The 15345-nt window shown below is 41.4% G+C and overlaps 1 protein-coding gene across 1 annotated transcript; it reads right to left on the bottom strand.

Moving 5' to 3' along the window:
• Window positions 1-11877: 11877 nt before the first annotated feature.
• LOC122016925 (UDP-glucose flavonoid 3-O-glucosyltransferase 7-like) lies at window positions 11878-13596 on the bottom strand. The gene has a single exon (XM_042574365.1). The coding sequence runs from the start codon at window positions 13548-13550 to the stop codon at window positions 12075-12077; it is 1476 nt and encodes a 491-aa protein (XP_042430299.1). The 5' UTR covers window positions 13551-13596; the 3' UTR covers window positions 11878-12074.
• Between the last annotated feature and the right edge of the window lie 1749 nt (window positions 13597-15345).

The raw sequence follows: 15345 nt of genomic DNA, 5'->3' as shown, positions 1-15345 counted from the left end.
ATACAAAACGGTTCAAATCTAATGATTTAAACCAAACATATCTCTAACATTATCGCTTGGGTCACATAAATTAGAATCACATATGACAACTCCATAAGGATAGACTTTTGGACTCATTTGATTTTGAATCATATGAGACATGTGAATTTTGTCTACTAGGTAAGATGACAAAGACTCCTTTTAATGGACACAATGAAAGAGCTAATGATTTGTTATGACTCATACATATTGATGTATGCGACCCTTTCAATATAGCAGCTAGAGGAGACTATCAATACTTCATTACTTTTACTGATGGTTTTAGTAGATATGGTTGTGTGTATCTCAAGAAACACAAGTTTGAATCTTTTGAAAAATTTAAAGAATTCAAGAATGAAGTACAAAACTAACTTGGAAAGCGTATTAAGATGCTTTGATCAGATCGAGGTGGGGAATACCTTAGCCAAGAGTTTTATGACCATCTTGTTGAGTTTGTGATCATGCATATCTCAACTCACTCCACCTGGAACACCACAATGGAATGGTGTATCAGAAAGAAGAAATCATTCTTTATTAGATATGGTATGATCAATGATGAGTCAGACAAATCTTCCTTCTTTTTTTCTGAGGATATGTTCTAGAGATGATTATTTTCACACTTAACCACGTTCCGTCTAAAGTCGTTATAAAGAAACCATATATAATATGGACTGAGAAGAGTTTCAAGATGTCTTTTATAAAGATTTGGGATTGTGATACTTATATTAGATATCAAGTCTCAGAGAAACTAGAATCCAAATTAGATAAGTGTTATTTTATAGGATATCCCAAGAATATGAAGGGATATTACTTTGATAATCCAACATAAGATAAAGTGTTTGTCACCAGAAATGGTGTTTTTCTAGTAGAGAATTTGTTTTTAGAAGAGCTAGTGGGAGTAAAGTTGATCTTGAAGAAATTTGAGATGCATAACTTAGCATTGAGACCTTGATGGAAATTGAATAGGCACCATAAAGTTTTGTGGATTATAAATCTGTTATATCGTAAGAAGTTGTGGAATAATAACTTGTCAAGCTCTACGTAGATATGATAGGACATGCCATCAACCTGAGAGATATTCTTTTCTCTTGTCTGACCACGATGATGTAATGTTTGTTGATCTCAACGAGCCTACATCCTATCAAGAAGCTGTAATGAGCCCAGATTATGAGAATTTACTAGAGGCTATGAAGTCCGAAATAGAATCCATGTACACTAACCAAGTATAGAATTTGATTGATCCACCTGAAGGGATCAAACCCATTGAGTGTAAGTGAGCCTTTTAGAGAAAAACTGACATTGATGGCCATATGCATACCTATAAGGGGTGATTGGTAGTTAAAGAATTCAAGTAGATTCATGGTATATATTATGATAAAACCTTTTCAATAGTTATGATGTTTAAGTCTATTCAGATTATTCTTGCTATTGCAGTTTGCCATGATTATGAGATCTGACAGATGGATATCAAAATTACATTTATGAATGGAAATCTACTTGAGGATGTTCACATGATACAACCTGAGAGTTTTATATATCCAAAAGATACTGGAAAGGTATGTAAGTTGCCAAGGTTCATTTATAAATTAAAATAAGCTTCAAGAAGCTAGAATCTTTAATTTGATGATGCAATCAAATCTTTTGGTTTCATTAAGAATGAAGATGAACATTGTGTATACAAAAGGGTTTGTGGGAGCACAGTCATCTTTCTCATTTTGTATGTAGATGACATACTTCTCATTGGAAATGATATCCCTACACTATAGTCTGTGAAGACATGACTTGAGAATTGTTTCTCAATGAAATACTTAGGTGAAACATCCTACATTTTAGGCATCAAGATCTAGAGATAGATCTAACAGATTGATTGGTCTAAGTCAAAGTACATATATTGACAAAGTGCTTAATCATTTTCCATGTAGAATTACAAAAAGGGATTCTTGCTGATATCATATGATGTGAGCCTCTTGAAGGCTCAATGCCCCTCTTCTAAAGAAGAAAGGGACTGTATGGAATAGATTTCTTATGCATTTCCTATAGGGTCTATCATGTACATCATGCTATATACTCACCCTAATGTCTGTTATGCATAAAACATGACGAGCATATATCAATCAGATCTAGGTGAATGTCACTGGATAATAGTTAAGAATATTCGTAAGTACTTGAGAAGAACGAAAGAATATTTTTTGATATTTATAGGTGATGAGGAGCTCGTTGTAAAGGGTTATAGCGATGTAAGCTTCCAAACTAACAAGGATGATTTCAGATCGCAGTTAGGGTATGTATTTTACTTAAATGGTTGTGTTGTAAGCTGGAAGAGTTCAAAGCAAGATACAGTTGTTGATTCTACTATAGAGTCTGAGTATATTATTGTTTCTAATGTAGCAAAAGAGGTTGTTTGGATTAAAAAATTTATTATAGTGCTTGGTGCAGTTCCTAGCATAGTAAACTCAATAGACCTTTATTGTGATAACAATGGGGCTATTGCACATGCTAAGGAACCTCACTCTTATTAACGATCCCAACATATACTACGGTGGACAGAAGGATCAAGTTATACAAGATAATAGACATAGATAGATTATGTCGGATCTCAACATTCTCATCATTTGGGTAGCAATGATGCATTACTAGATGCTGCTCATTGCTTATGTGTCTAAAATGGTTTTAGAAACACTATTAACGTTACAAGAATCTATTGAGTCACACACAAACTGTAAAATACCGGAAAATGACGGATAATAATAAGGGAATTTTTAGAAATTTTTTGGGAATTTTTCGGAGCTCGTATCGATGAGTTTACAGGGATAAAAACGGGGCCCGGAAGAGCCTGTTTAGGCTACCCATTTAAGCGAGGAAATGTTTATTTTAATATTTTCTTTTCTTTTCTCTTTTCTTTATTCTTCCTCTTCCTCGCCGAAAACCCGCGCGCCCCTCTTCCCTTCTCCTCTCACGCCGAAGCCCTAACCGCCCGCGGCGGTTTCTTCTTCTTCTCTCATTGGATTTCTTCTCTGTCGCGCCGCCTCTCTCTTCTTCGCTTCCCTTCTCTTGTGCCCTAGCAAGCCGTGAGCCACCACCGTCGCTCCTCCCCGCTGCACACCGCGAGCCCGACTCCTTTGTGCCCTAGCATCTCCGCCGCCGCCTCCCGATTTCTTTTCCCCCTCCTCTGGTTCGACGAGCCACCGCCGACCGACGCGCCTCCCTTCTTCCTCCCTGTCCAAACGCCGGCGACGCGCGAGCACAGCCGAGCAGAGCCGAGCAGAGCCGTTCAATTTGCTCTAGCGCCGTCCTCCCCTCTGTGCTGCCGAGCCGATCCTCACAGTCGACGCCGTGCCCTAGATCCCGATTCGTGGTCGCCGCCGCACGGAGCAGCGCCGACCATCGCTGGAGATTGCTTGCTTCCATGCCCTAGCCTTGGTCCACTGCTACCTCTGCACAGGTTAGTTTCGGACAGGAGCAACAGTGCCGAGTCCTGTTTGTGCTCTGCTCGACAGTGCCGAAGACGACACAGTGTTGTGCCCTAGCATCAGTGGTCGATCCTTATTCTTGTTACTCTCTGATCTCCGGCGATCTTGAAGGTAAGGGAGTACTGGATTGGAATTTGGGATCTGATACTATATTTAGTTAGATTCTTGATCTCCTCATGTTCTGTTCAGTGAAGAATTCCAGCAACTTACAACCCTTAACGATAGCAAATTCCAGCCAGCAACTCTTAGATTTTAGTACAAACCAGTGGTTGTGAATTAAGGTAAAGACCATGATTATGATACATGTTGATGTAGGTAGGAATTGGAATATACATAATTGTTTATGTGTTTGAATTAGGTTTATGTGTTGATTTGGGATTTGCCCTAATTTAGGGTTAGAGAGTTTATTTAGCTATTTATAAGAAGGTAGCTAAATAAAAATATATTCAATTGATATCACAGGACTTTGACGCGAGACGAGCATCTCGACGTCGGAATTGGACCAATTTGGATCTTGTTATTTGGAGGCGGGTACTTTTGAATTTATGTCTTTGATATGCATAGTAGTGAATTTAACAAATAGCAACAATTATGTTTCTTAATTGTTTCGGTTAGTCACTACCCGATACCTGTTACATGTTTGGTTGATTGCTTGTTTTGCATCTCATGTTATTACTTACCTGATTATACATGCTTAGGGGTAGTGATATAACTATGCTTCACCATGTTCAGGACCTAGGTGTGATACCTTATCTGATCTGTGTACCCTTGATATGATTTATTGACTATGGTGAACATCATATATGTATATAGATTGGTTCAGTATATTACCATGCTTAGTGTCATGCACCATTCACATGATTGCATGCTGTGTGATAGATTGCTCCATTATTGTTGAGCACATCGCCAGTTTCATCACTGTTCGGTGCTCCGTTGTGACGCTCATGGATAGCGTGACGCAGCGTGGTAGCACATCAGTTTGCTCGTTCGGTGCTCCGTTGGTCCGCTCATGGGTAGCGTGATTGCAGCGTGGTAGCACGTCGAGATCCCTTCCCGTCATCGTGTACCGGGAGATGAGAGCATTACGCTCCCTCATTTATGATTTGGGGTAGGAGTTTGTGTGTACTCCGACAGCATCCCGTCCACTCGGTCACTCATCAGAGGCAGTGATGTCAGCGTGCACGGTTGTCACAGCTCTACCCACTCGGTCCCACCATTGTGTGTGAGATGGCTGACTGACGTCAGGGGTGACCATGACTGCATTAGCATCATACACATTGATGCATTTATTTCTTGTGATTGTGTTTGCTGTATTTATTTGCTTCATATTGGTTGGATGCCCATGCTTGACATTCATACAGGATTTCTATACCTCTCGAACTGTTTATTCTTGTACCAGGTCCTGGTTAGTACAGTATTATCCTATTCATTTCAGATTGCATTTACCTTTATTACGTCAGGAGACTGTACGCATGATTAGTGCTAGATGTTACTTCCTTACTATGTATATCAGTTGTTACCCGCTGAGCGTTGGACTCACCCCCGCCTCCGTTATTATTTTCAGGTTGATGCTGTTAGGAGAGAGTTCCAGTTGCTAGTCCCCTGCAGACCACGAGGGCTTATTGATCTTTTGGTTTTCTTCTTTATTTGACTATGTTTAGACTTGTTTTATTTTGATACTTGAAGCTTGTATGGATTGTACTTGTCGATGGATTTTTGTTTGGATTTATTTTACTGCATGCCTGCCTAGACGACAGAAGAGGTAAGTTGATCTTATCGTCGGATTTGCGTTTTATGAGTGTAGTTGAGCATGGTGGATTTTGAGTCTTCTTAGCATTTCTTATTAAACTGCGTGGTTGTGTCAACCAGAGGCTGAAATTGATATAAACTGCGTGGATGTATGTGTGATTGTTTGTCTATTGTTGTTATTATTCCAGCCGCATGTGGCTGAGGTATATGGTGATGTAGTAAAGTTTCAGATTGTCCGCCGTACAGGGGAGATGCTGCCGACATTTTTTCGGACAAGGACTCCTCTGGGGCGTGACACAAACATGTTGATTTGAAGATATGTTTATTTTAGTTTGACTAAAATACTATGTATCATAAGATTAGTTGGTTAATCCAAATAAATTCGGATTAGACTCAAATGAATCTGAATTAGACTCATTGGATTAATGGGTTAGACCTGTTAGGTTATTGGATTAATAGTTAATCTAATATACTAAATCTAACCCATTAAAATTAATAAAGATTAATGAAGATTAATTCATCATTAATAATAGAAGAAGACCAAAAGGCAAAACCTTTGGTAGTCACTATATGAATACAAAAGACCCTTTTGAGTGAAATTTTCATGAGACCCTTGATTTTCTTCTTCTTCTTATTCTTGTCTTGGTTGAACACCACTTGTGATTGTTGCTAGCACAACATAGTTGGTGCTTTTTGAATAATGAGTTCATGTGATGAATGAAGGATATTTTCGTATGGAAACCGTAGAGGTGCGGATGCTCTGATCGCGCTAAGATCTACCAAAGTCAAGTTGCTGCTAGGATTATTTTGTTCATGCAAAAAAGATAACTATTCTATTTTGATAGAGTCATAAAAACATATATACTATATTCGCTTAGATCTCTAGAGGGATTATTTTTTTCAATGCGTATGTTATTATTTTTCATAAAATATCCCTACAGAGATTAGGGGGAGTATCTACTATTGTACTCTTTTTCCTTCATTCAAGTTTTTTTCCACTAAGTTTTACTGGCAAGGTTTTAATGAGACAACATTGGATTCTTCATCAATCATCTAAAGGGGAGTGTTATAATAGATAATTGATTTGATTTGATTGTTGATTGATGAATCATTGTATTCTTCCATTTTTACACCACTCCATATGTCTTATAAATGGGAGTGTTTGATAGAAGTAAAATATAAGACAATTCTCTCTATAATTCTCTTTTCTTCTATTTTTGAATTATAACATTTAGTTGATTTTAGGGCAGCTAATTTTTACCATTAAATTTATTTGGAGTTTCTTTTATTCAAAGAGTAAGCTTTTGGATAACTATTTTTATGATATTTTACTTAAATAATACATTTGAATTTTAAATAGTTTTTGCATGATAACTACATTACTATTATTTTAATGGTGATCCTGTCCGGAAGTTAAATCAGATGGGGGTCGATGATGAGGACAAGAACGTTGATGGAGAGAGGACTTGGATCTAGGACCTGAAGATACGTCGTAGGATTTAGACCTTTGAGTAGAGCAGGGGGAGACAGTCGAAGATAGTACCCACAAACTGTGCACACCATAGACAGATCGCACGGGAGCGTTAGAGCCAGAATCAGGCAATGTCTCTAATGCAGGCACTGTGATACTCAAGTCAGAATTAGGACATAACCCAAAAAGTGCCGGAAGCAGATGAACAATAGAATTATAGTAGATGTGTGTGTGCGCGCGTACCTAACCAACAGAGAGGTTCCCTTTTTATACCGTCTCTCATAATCTTCGCAAAAATGAGGCATCAGAGAATTCCCGACGTCAGGGTATGTCGCTTGATGGAGGATGTATGATGAACTTTCATTGAGTAGAGGAAGGTTTCGTGGTATGCATGTGGTAGAATATCAGAATATTCCCTGACAAATAGCGATTATTCTATGACAGGTGGCTGTGATTCTCTGATAGTGTTGTTCCTGTTGGAACCCCAAGGTGGTTTTGATGTGATCAACTAAGTAAGGTTAGGTCCTATTGTGTTTAACCCTGTGTCTAAGTATGCAAGAGCTTAGAAGTACAGGAAGTCGAGCAAAAGACGCAGCTAGCGAGAAGGACGACACAGGAGAGAGCCGACGGGCTCAGTGCGTCTAAGGGACGAGGTGCTGCGGAAGAGTAAGCGGGCGGACGAGAAGGAGGCGCACAACGTTTTCGAAGGACGAGAAGCCGGAGCAGAATGTTGCTCGAGAAGGCCAGAAGTTGGGCTCGGGTGAGCCCTATTATGGATGGGAGAAATCACCCAAGCAAGCGGAGCCGGAGTGGAAGACCTGGACCGAGGCGAGCAAAATCAGAGCAGAGGACCCGGACCAAAAAAGTCAATCAGGTTGACTTTGTGGGTCCGGGTGCCCAAAACTAAAATATTATCCACTTCGGCATGGATATTGACCGTTGCATCGGGGATAGATTTCTATCCCACTCCAGGCGCCTGGAACACTTCTAGGCACCCCACCAAGGCTATAAATACAGCCTTGGTCCAGAAGTTAGAACAATAATCATTTTTGATAAACAACACTTGTGTGCTTCTCTTTGTTAGTTTAGCTTCTCATTTTCAGTGTTTACACTGCTATAAAGAGGCTTCTCCGCTTGAAGGAGAAAGTAGTGCGATTCATTTCCTTGGATTAACAACCTCCCTGGTTGTAACCAAGTAAAAACTCTTTGAGCCTCTGTCTGTTTAATTTCTTCTTTATTTTATGCAAGTATTCTATTAAAGTCCGAGAAGAGTTTGTGTTATTTTTGTGTAGGGCTATTCAACCCCCCTTCTAGCTGGCCAACAGGTCCTAACAAGTGGTATCAGAGCCAGAACACTTTAGGAGGACTAACCGCCGATCGAAGCACCGAATCAATGGCCGGACCGAGCATATACCCATCGAACTTCGAGGGGAAGTTTGCTAGCTGGAAAAAGCGAATGTATGTATTTTTTAAAATCGACTTTGAATTACTTTTAATGATGAAGTTCGATTTTGTAACACTCGAGGGTAAGGAAGAATACCAGTGGACGAGGAAGGAGCAGGCCGACTACGTGGCAAACGGCAAAACAGAGTTCCATCTGCTGAGCATCCTTTCGCCACAAGAAGTCAATCGGATCGGCACCTACAACTTAGCAAAGGAGATTTGGGAGAAGTTCCTTGAGCTACACGAAGGGACATCCGAAGCCAAGCTCGCGAAACGGGACTTACTTCGCAACCAGCTCACCAATCTACGATTTGAAGAAGATGAAACGATTACACATCTTCACTCGAGGATAAAGGAGCTCATCACCAGACTTTCGAATCTTGGAGAAAAGGTAAGCAATCGAGATTCGCTAAGGTACGCTCCTAATGCATTCCCTAGAAATACAAAATGGACGTCGCTAGTAGATGCCTTCTATATCTCTAAGGACTTATAATCTATTACCTTAGAAGAATTATTTTCAACTTTTGAAGTGCATGAATTGAGATGTGCAGGTACGATTGAGCCGAAGCACAACATCGCCTTCAAGGCAACGAGAGACGAACATGAGTTAGAATCCTCTCTTGACGATGAAAAAATGGTAATGATGGTAAGACGATTTTAAAAGTTATTTAAATCAAGAAAAACTAACCATCCGCAGGGTAGAAAGAAAAGGACAATCAGATGCTACCAATGCAACGAAGAAGGGCATGTTAAGGACAACTGCCCTAAGTTAAGGAACAATGATAAGGACAAAGGAAAGAAGTCTGTCCAAATGAACAAGTACAAGACTTTAAAGGCAACGTGGGATGAAACGTCGACCGAATCAGAAGTTAAGGTTTTCTCCGGGCTTGCATTGATGGCAAGTCATCAAGATGAACACGGAGAAAGCTCTTCCGAAATGAGCATCGAGAGCATCGATGAAGGAGGAGCGACATTAGAAGAAAATAACAGTTCAAGGGGAGCCACGAACAATGAGATCGACAAGGTAAGTCAGGTACGATATCTTCCTCCCGATAAAATATTTAAATTCGTTAAATTATTATCTAAAGATTATAGCAAATTAGAAAAAAAAATTAAAAAATTAAAAGTAATTCTGGCAAAATCTTGTCCATTAGAAGATTTTGATAAATCAAAGTTAGAAAATGATAATTTACAAAAATAAATAAAAAACCAAAAAAATCATACATGCACATATAGTACAAGTATTAGAAAATATAATTTGAACTGATATTTTAAATATCACAAAGGACAAATTAGGAAAATTTTAAAGAAATATGTTCCTAAAAAATTCTTAATTAATTCAGTTGGCTGGAACCTAGATTGAGTTCCAAAGTCTTGTCTAACTTGAACCTGAATTAGACTTAACACTTTTAACGAGAAAATTAAACGTTTGAATTTTCTTTAAGTGGTTTTGTCTAGAAGTGGTTGATGATCCAATAACCAAGAAGGCCTAGTATCTCGCCATAGCCTAGAAGTTAAATATTGAAAAAAAATATTTAATTAACTAACTGATAGAGCATTAAAATTGAAATTAGATAATATTTTAATAGTTACTTAAATATTTTACAGTATCCTTAATTTAGAAAAAAAATTTCCCTTCTTAGAAAATTTTTACTTAGAAATAAAAAAAAAAGACTTAAAGTTTTTTTAAGTATCAGCTTTAGTTTCCATAAATTCCTACAAAATTAGTTTTTGAAAATTTGTTTAATTTAGAAAAAGTTCTCATTTTTAAAATCTGTTTAACTTAAAATTTTTAAGTTATTTTTTATCTTTAAACTTAAAAAAAAATTTTGCTTGAAATTTTCTTACTTAGAAATTTTTTATGCAACAATTAATGTTTCTAAAATTATTGCAAAATTTTTTATCAAAATAATTTTCATAATTTTTAAAACTTGATAAGTTTTTTCAAAATTATTTAAAACTCATAATTATCGTTAGATTTTTTTGTACCTCATTTTTTATGTGATCAAGGAGGGGATATTAAGTCTAGGGGGAGGTAGCTTAATTTTTTATTTTTTTATTTTTTACTTTTTGCACTTTATTGTAATATTTATTATTTTAACTCTATAGTTGTTTACCCTAACTTAACTTGGGTTGCTCACATAAAAAAGAGAAGATTATTGGAACCCCAAGGTGATTTTGATGTGATTAACTAAGTTATGTTAGATCCTGTTATGTTTAACCCTGTGTCTATGTGTGCAGGAGCTTAGGAGCACATGAAATCGAACAAAAGACGCAACTAGCGAGAAGGAAGACACGGGCGAGAGCTGACGAGCTCGGTGCGTCTGAGGGACGAAGTGCTGCGGAAGAGTATGCAGGCAGACGAGAATGAGGCGCACGGTGTTTCCGAGGGATGAGAAGCTGGAGTGGAAGATTGCTCGAGAAGGCCGAAAGTTGGATTTAGGTGAGCCATATTCCGGATGTCTGAAATCACCCAATCGAGCGGAGCTGGAGCCGGAGCGGAAGACCGTGGCCGAGACGAGCAGAACCGGAGCAGAGGGCCCGGACTGAAAAAGTCAACCAGGTTGACTTTATGGGTCCGGGCGCCTGGAACCTTTCCGAGTGCCCGGAACTCAAATATTATCCACTTCAATGTAAATGTTGACTGTTGCGTCAGGGATAGATTTCTATCCCACTTCAGGCGCTTAGAACGCTTCCAAGCGCTCCGACCAAGGTTATAAATACAGTCTTGGTACAGAAACTAGATAACAATCATTTTTGATAAACAACACTTGTGCGCTTCTCTTTGTTAGTTTAGCTTCTCATTTTCTGTGCTTACATTGTTGTAAAAAGGCTTCTCCGCCTGAAGTAGAAAGTAGTGCGATTCATTTCTTTGGATTAACAACCTCCCCGGTTGTAACCAAGTAAAAACTCTTTGAGCCTCTTTCTTTTTAATTTCTTCTTTAATTTATGCAAGTGTTCTGTTAAGATCTGAGAAGGGTTTGTGTTGTTTTTGTGCAGGGATATTCAATCCTCCTTCTAGTTGGCCAACGGGTCCTAACAATTCCCTAGCGATAGTCCAATTGGCACTGGGCTCGACCGGACTGGAGCTGTGCTCATGAGAAGTGAGGGTCTGAGCCCTAGGGGTCCGACTGGTGTGAAGGTCGACCGAGAGTAGACTGGGTGTCATGCCCATGAGAAGTGAGAGACTGAGCCCTCGGGGTCTGACAGATGTGGAGGCTGATCGGGAGTAGACTAGGAGTCGTGCCCATGAAAAGTAAGGGTCTGAGTGCTGGGATCCGACCGACGTGGAGGCCGACTGGGAGTAGATCGGTAGCCATGTCTATGGAAAGTGAGGGTCTGAATCCTGGGGGTCCGACCAACGCTAATACTGACCAAGAGTAAACTGAGAGTCATGCTCATGAGAAGTGAGAGTCTAAATCCTAAGATCTGATTGACACGGAAGTTGACTGGAAGTAGATTGAGAGTCATGCTCATAAGAAGTGAGGGTCTGAGCCATGGGAGTCCGACCGACACAGAAACCGATCGAGAATAGACTGAGAATCGTATCCATAAAAAATAAGGAACTGAATCTTAGGGGACAAACCGATGCAAGGACCGACACGGAATAGACTCATAGCTCTGCCCATAATAAAAGATTAGGCCATGTTCTAGGGACAGTGGCCCGTTCAGATACGTATTTCCTGAACTTAATCATGACCTCCCCTTGACTCGACCGTCACATCATTTTAATTACAAGCTATCCGGATCATCCAGTATACACCGTATCAGGTGTCATAATAATGCTCTCCCAATACTATCCAATACTACGAGTCATAAATTATAGCCAGTTCTGAGACGTTTAAGATCAGCATTTGCACCGACGAGCATTGTTTAATTTTGGAGAAGCATACAAACGATGTTCAAAGACTGTTATTGTTAGTTCATTTCTTCTCATCTTCATTCTCCCTGTTTAATCCAACAGTTTTCAATCGAATCAACTCCTCTATGAGGCAAGTCATCGCTTGATGAGAAGATCCACCTTCTTCAATCGCCCTTCTCGCCGTCTCTCCCAGCTCCCTCGCTCTCTTCCTCCTCTCTTCTGCTTCCTCTCCACTACCCATCAGCTCATCCACCGCCTCCTTCAGTTGCTCATTGTTCACCATCGTCCGCTCCTCTGCTTTATTGCCGCAGGAAATCACACCGATTGATATCCCCACCCTGTGCACGTTGACCAACAGCTTCTCGTTCAGGATTTGCTCGGCAAACAACGGCCAAGTGATCACCGGAACACCGGCAGCAATCGCTTCCAGGCACGAGTTCCAACCGCAGTGCGTCACGAAGCCTCCCACCGCTTCGTGATTCAATATGAGAAGCTGCGGCGCCCATCCTTGCACCAACATTCCCTTCCCGCCGCCGACCACCCTGTTCACGAATCCCTCTGGAAGCCATTCCGATATCTCTCCGGCGTTCCCCACGACCCAGATGAACGGCCGGTCCGACGCATCGAGACCTCGCGCGATCTCCCGCAGCTGAGTGGCCGTGAACCGGGCCACGCTCCCGAAGCAGACGTAGAGGACTGACCTCGGCCTCTTGGTTTCGAGCCAACTCAAGAAATGATCGGCGCTCCCCGAAGCAGCGCCGCTGCTCCCTCGCACCATCTTCATATCCATGCCTCGGTTCTGCAGCGAGACGGGGCCGACGAACCAGAACCTGTGGTCTCGCGAGTTGGGGGCTCGATCGACGTAGTCACGTTCCAGCTCGTACAAACTGTTCACGACCGTGCCGTGGGTCCGGTGAAGGCTTTCGACCATCCGGTGGGAGAACTCGTTGGGATGAAGGACAACGTAGGAGAGATTAGAGAGCTTGAGATGGATCTTCTGCGGTATGCCGGGAACCTCGATCAATCGCTCGGTCTCCAAGTCGCCCTGGTTCAGCTCGCCGACTATTACGATTTTAATAATTGCGGAGCTGAAGAAGTTGGATCCAGTAAAGAGGAGCGAAGGAACGGAGGCTTCTTGGGCGACGCGGGTGGCCCAAGGATAGAAGAAATCGACGACGACGCAGTCAGGGCGGTGGGTTTTGAGCAGCAGCGAGAAGGAGGGCTCAAGCCTGTCGGTGGCGGCGGTGAGCTGAAAGAGGTCGTCGGGGTTAGGGAAGGCGGCGAGGTTCTCGTAGCCCTCGGGAATTCCAGCTTCTGAGCAGGGGAGGCGGAGGGGGAGGAGTTGGATAGTGTGGCGGAGGGAAGCGTCGGTGTTGGCGAGATCAACGGTAGGCTTGACGAGAGGCACGTTGCCGGTGGTGGTTACGACGGTGGCTTTGATTCCTCTGCCTGAAAAAAGCCGTGCCAAGTCGACCATGGGGATCATGTGGCCTGGGGAGAGAAAGGGCAGGAAGAATATATGCAGATCATCCGCCATGGTCTTGAGCACAAGGTTGCAAACTGTGCGGGCTTCTATCCATTAAATGCAGAGGCTGGCATCAGCATGGCACTCACTCTAGGACTTGTGGGGTTAATTCGATCCTACCTGTACAGGCACTGCCCCAACCTTTCACATTGGGATGGTGGGACCCACACTTAAGTAGTGGGTCCCACCACTTCATTGTGAGAGGTTGGGACAGTGCCTGTACAGGCAGGGTGAAATTTACCGACTTGTGGACTAGGTTGAGTTCCTTACTTCTTTTCTGCAATTCCGTCAGCAATGACGTCTGGCTATAGCAATAATGACCTATAAACACTGTATTGTGGGGCTTCTTATGTTCTGTTGATGAAATTTCTTTTGGTTCACTAGAGGATTAAGTGATCAATCAATGAATAATCTTCCATACGTGTTCACTAGAGGTTGTCGGTGAAGAGTAGGAGGAGGTCGTGAAATACGCTTTAATAAAGAATTAGATTGACATCGGAGAGATCCTATAGGTCATTCTGAGCTCAAGTGAAAATTTACTTGAGGTAATTTATTGAAAGAAGAAGATGAATAAGAGAGAACCTGATGAAGCTGTAAAGAATTCCAAATTAGGGATCCCTTTGCACTGACTTTTTCTATAGTTTTTATAATTGTCAAAAGAGTATCTTTATGTGGATATTGTATATTCCCTTGTCATCATCCTTATATGAGTCAGCGAGGAAACCAAATCTAATAGTCGTTAATTGCCTTTCCATCGACAAAGTGCCATGTGTTTGAAGAGAATGTCTAAGAGACCAATTTTGACAACCTCATAATTGTCTTTCCATTCATCTTGCGCCACGTGCCCTAGAATGGATTTCAAACTAAGGCCTAGAAGGTGTTGATGACTGAGATCGAGATAGGGAGATGATGTCGAGATTTGAGACTGAGGCCTAGAAGGTGTCAGCGATTGATGATAGGATGTCGGGATCCAAGACTGAACCGGAGGATGTCGGTTTCTAAGACAGAGACAAGATGCTAGGATCCAAGACTTAGCCTTAGGATGTCGATTGCTGAGACCAAAACAGGATGTCAGGATCTGAGACTAAGCCGGAGGATATCGATTGCTGGGAACGATACAAGATGTTAGGATCCAAGATTGAGTCAAAAGATGTTAGTTTCTAAGACTGAGATAGGATGTTGGGATTTGGAACTAAGCCGGAGGATGTCGACGATTAAGCCCTGGGGCAATGCTTATCTCCATACTTGATCAAGCTTAAACCTTTGAGATGAGCTTGTCGAGCAAGTTCGACTAAACCGTGTTGGTGCGGGAAGCATTCGACAGTCGAACATAAGAGTAAAAGTCACGAGTGTTATTCACCCCCCTCTAGTGCTTTCGATCCAACAAATCGGAATCCCCTCGAGGCTGAGCCCACTTACCATGATTTTGACTGACAACTTAGCATGACTTTTGACCACATTGGACATGTGGGGGCTGTAGAATTCCGCCACATCACAAGCTTTCCCTTTAAGTCTAGTTAAAGGAGGTGTAATTCGACTAACTGGAGTGCACTGAGCTGTCACTTGCTTTCCAAGAATAACTTTTCCGAATGTTTAGCTCAGGTGTCAGCATCTTACTGGGACAATTGGCTAGTGTTGGTGATCAGAGAGATAAAGCATCACATTTAAGGAATGTGATACACGAGATCACATATCACGCTTATGATTGGTGCATTGTATCACTCCGTTAATGGGTAGCATACGATATCCACCTTGGGCTACGAGAGCACCTTACTGTATTACCTGTGGAGGTGTGCAACGACATCAC

The sequence above is a fragment of the Zingiber officinale genome, chromosome 1A (genome assembly GCF_018446385.1).
Source record: "Zingiber officinale cultivar Zhangliang chromosome 1A, Zo_v1.1, whole genome shotgun sequence".
NCBI lineage: Eukaryota > Viridiplantae > Streptophyta > Magnoliopsida > Zingiberales > Zingiberaceae > Zingiber > Zingiber officinale.
Note: the sequence above shows the minus strand (reverse complement) of the source record. Positions and strands in the feature narration are given on the sequence as shown.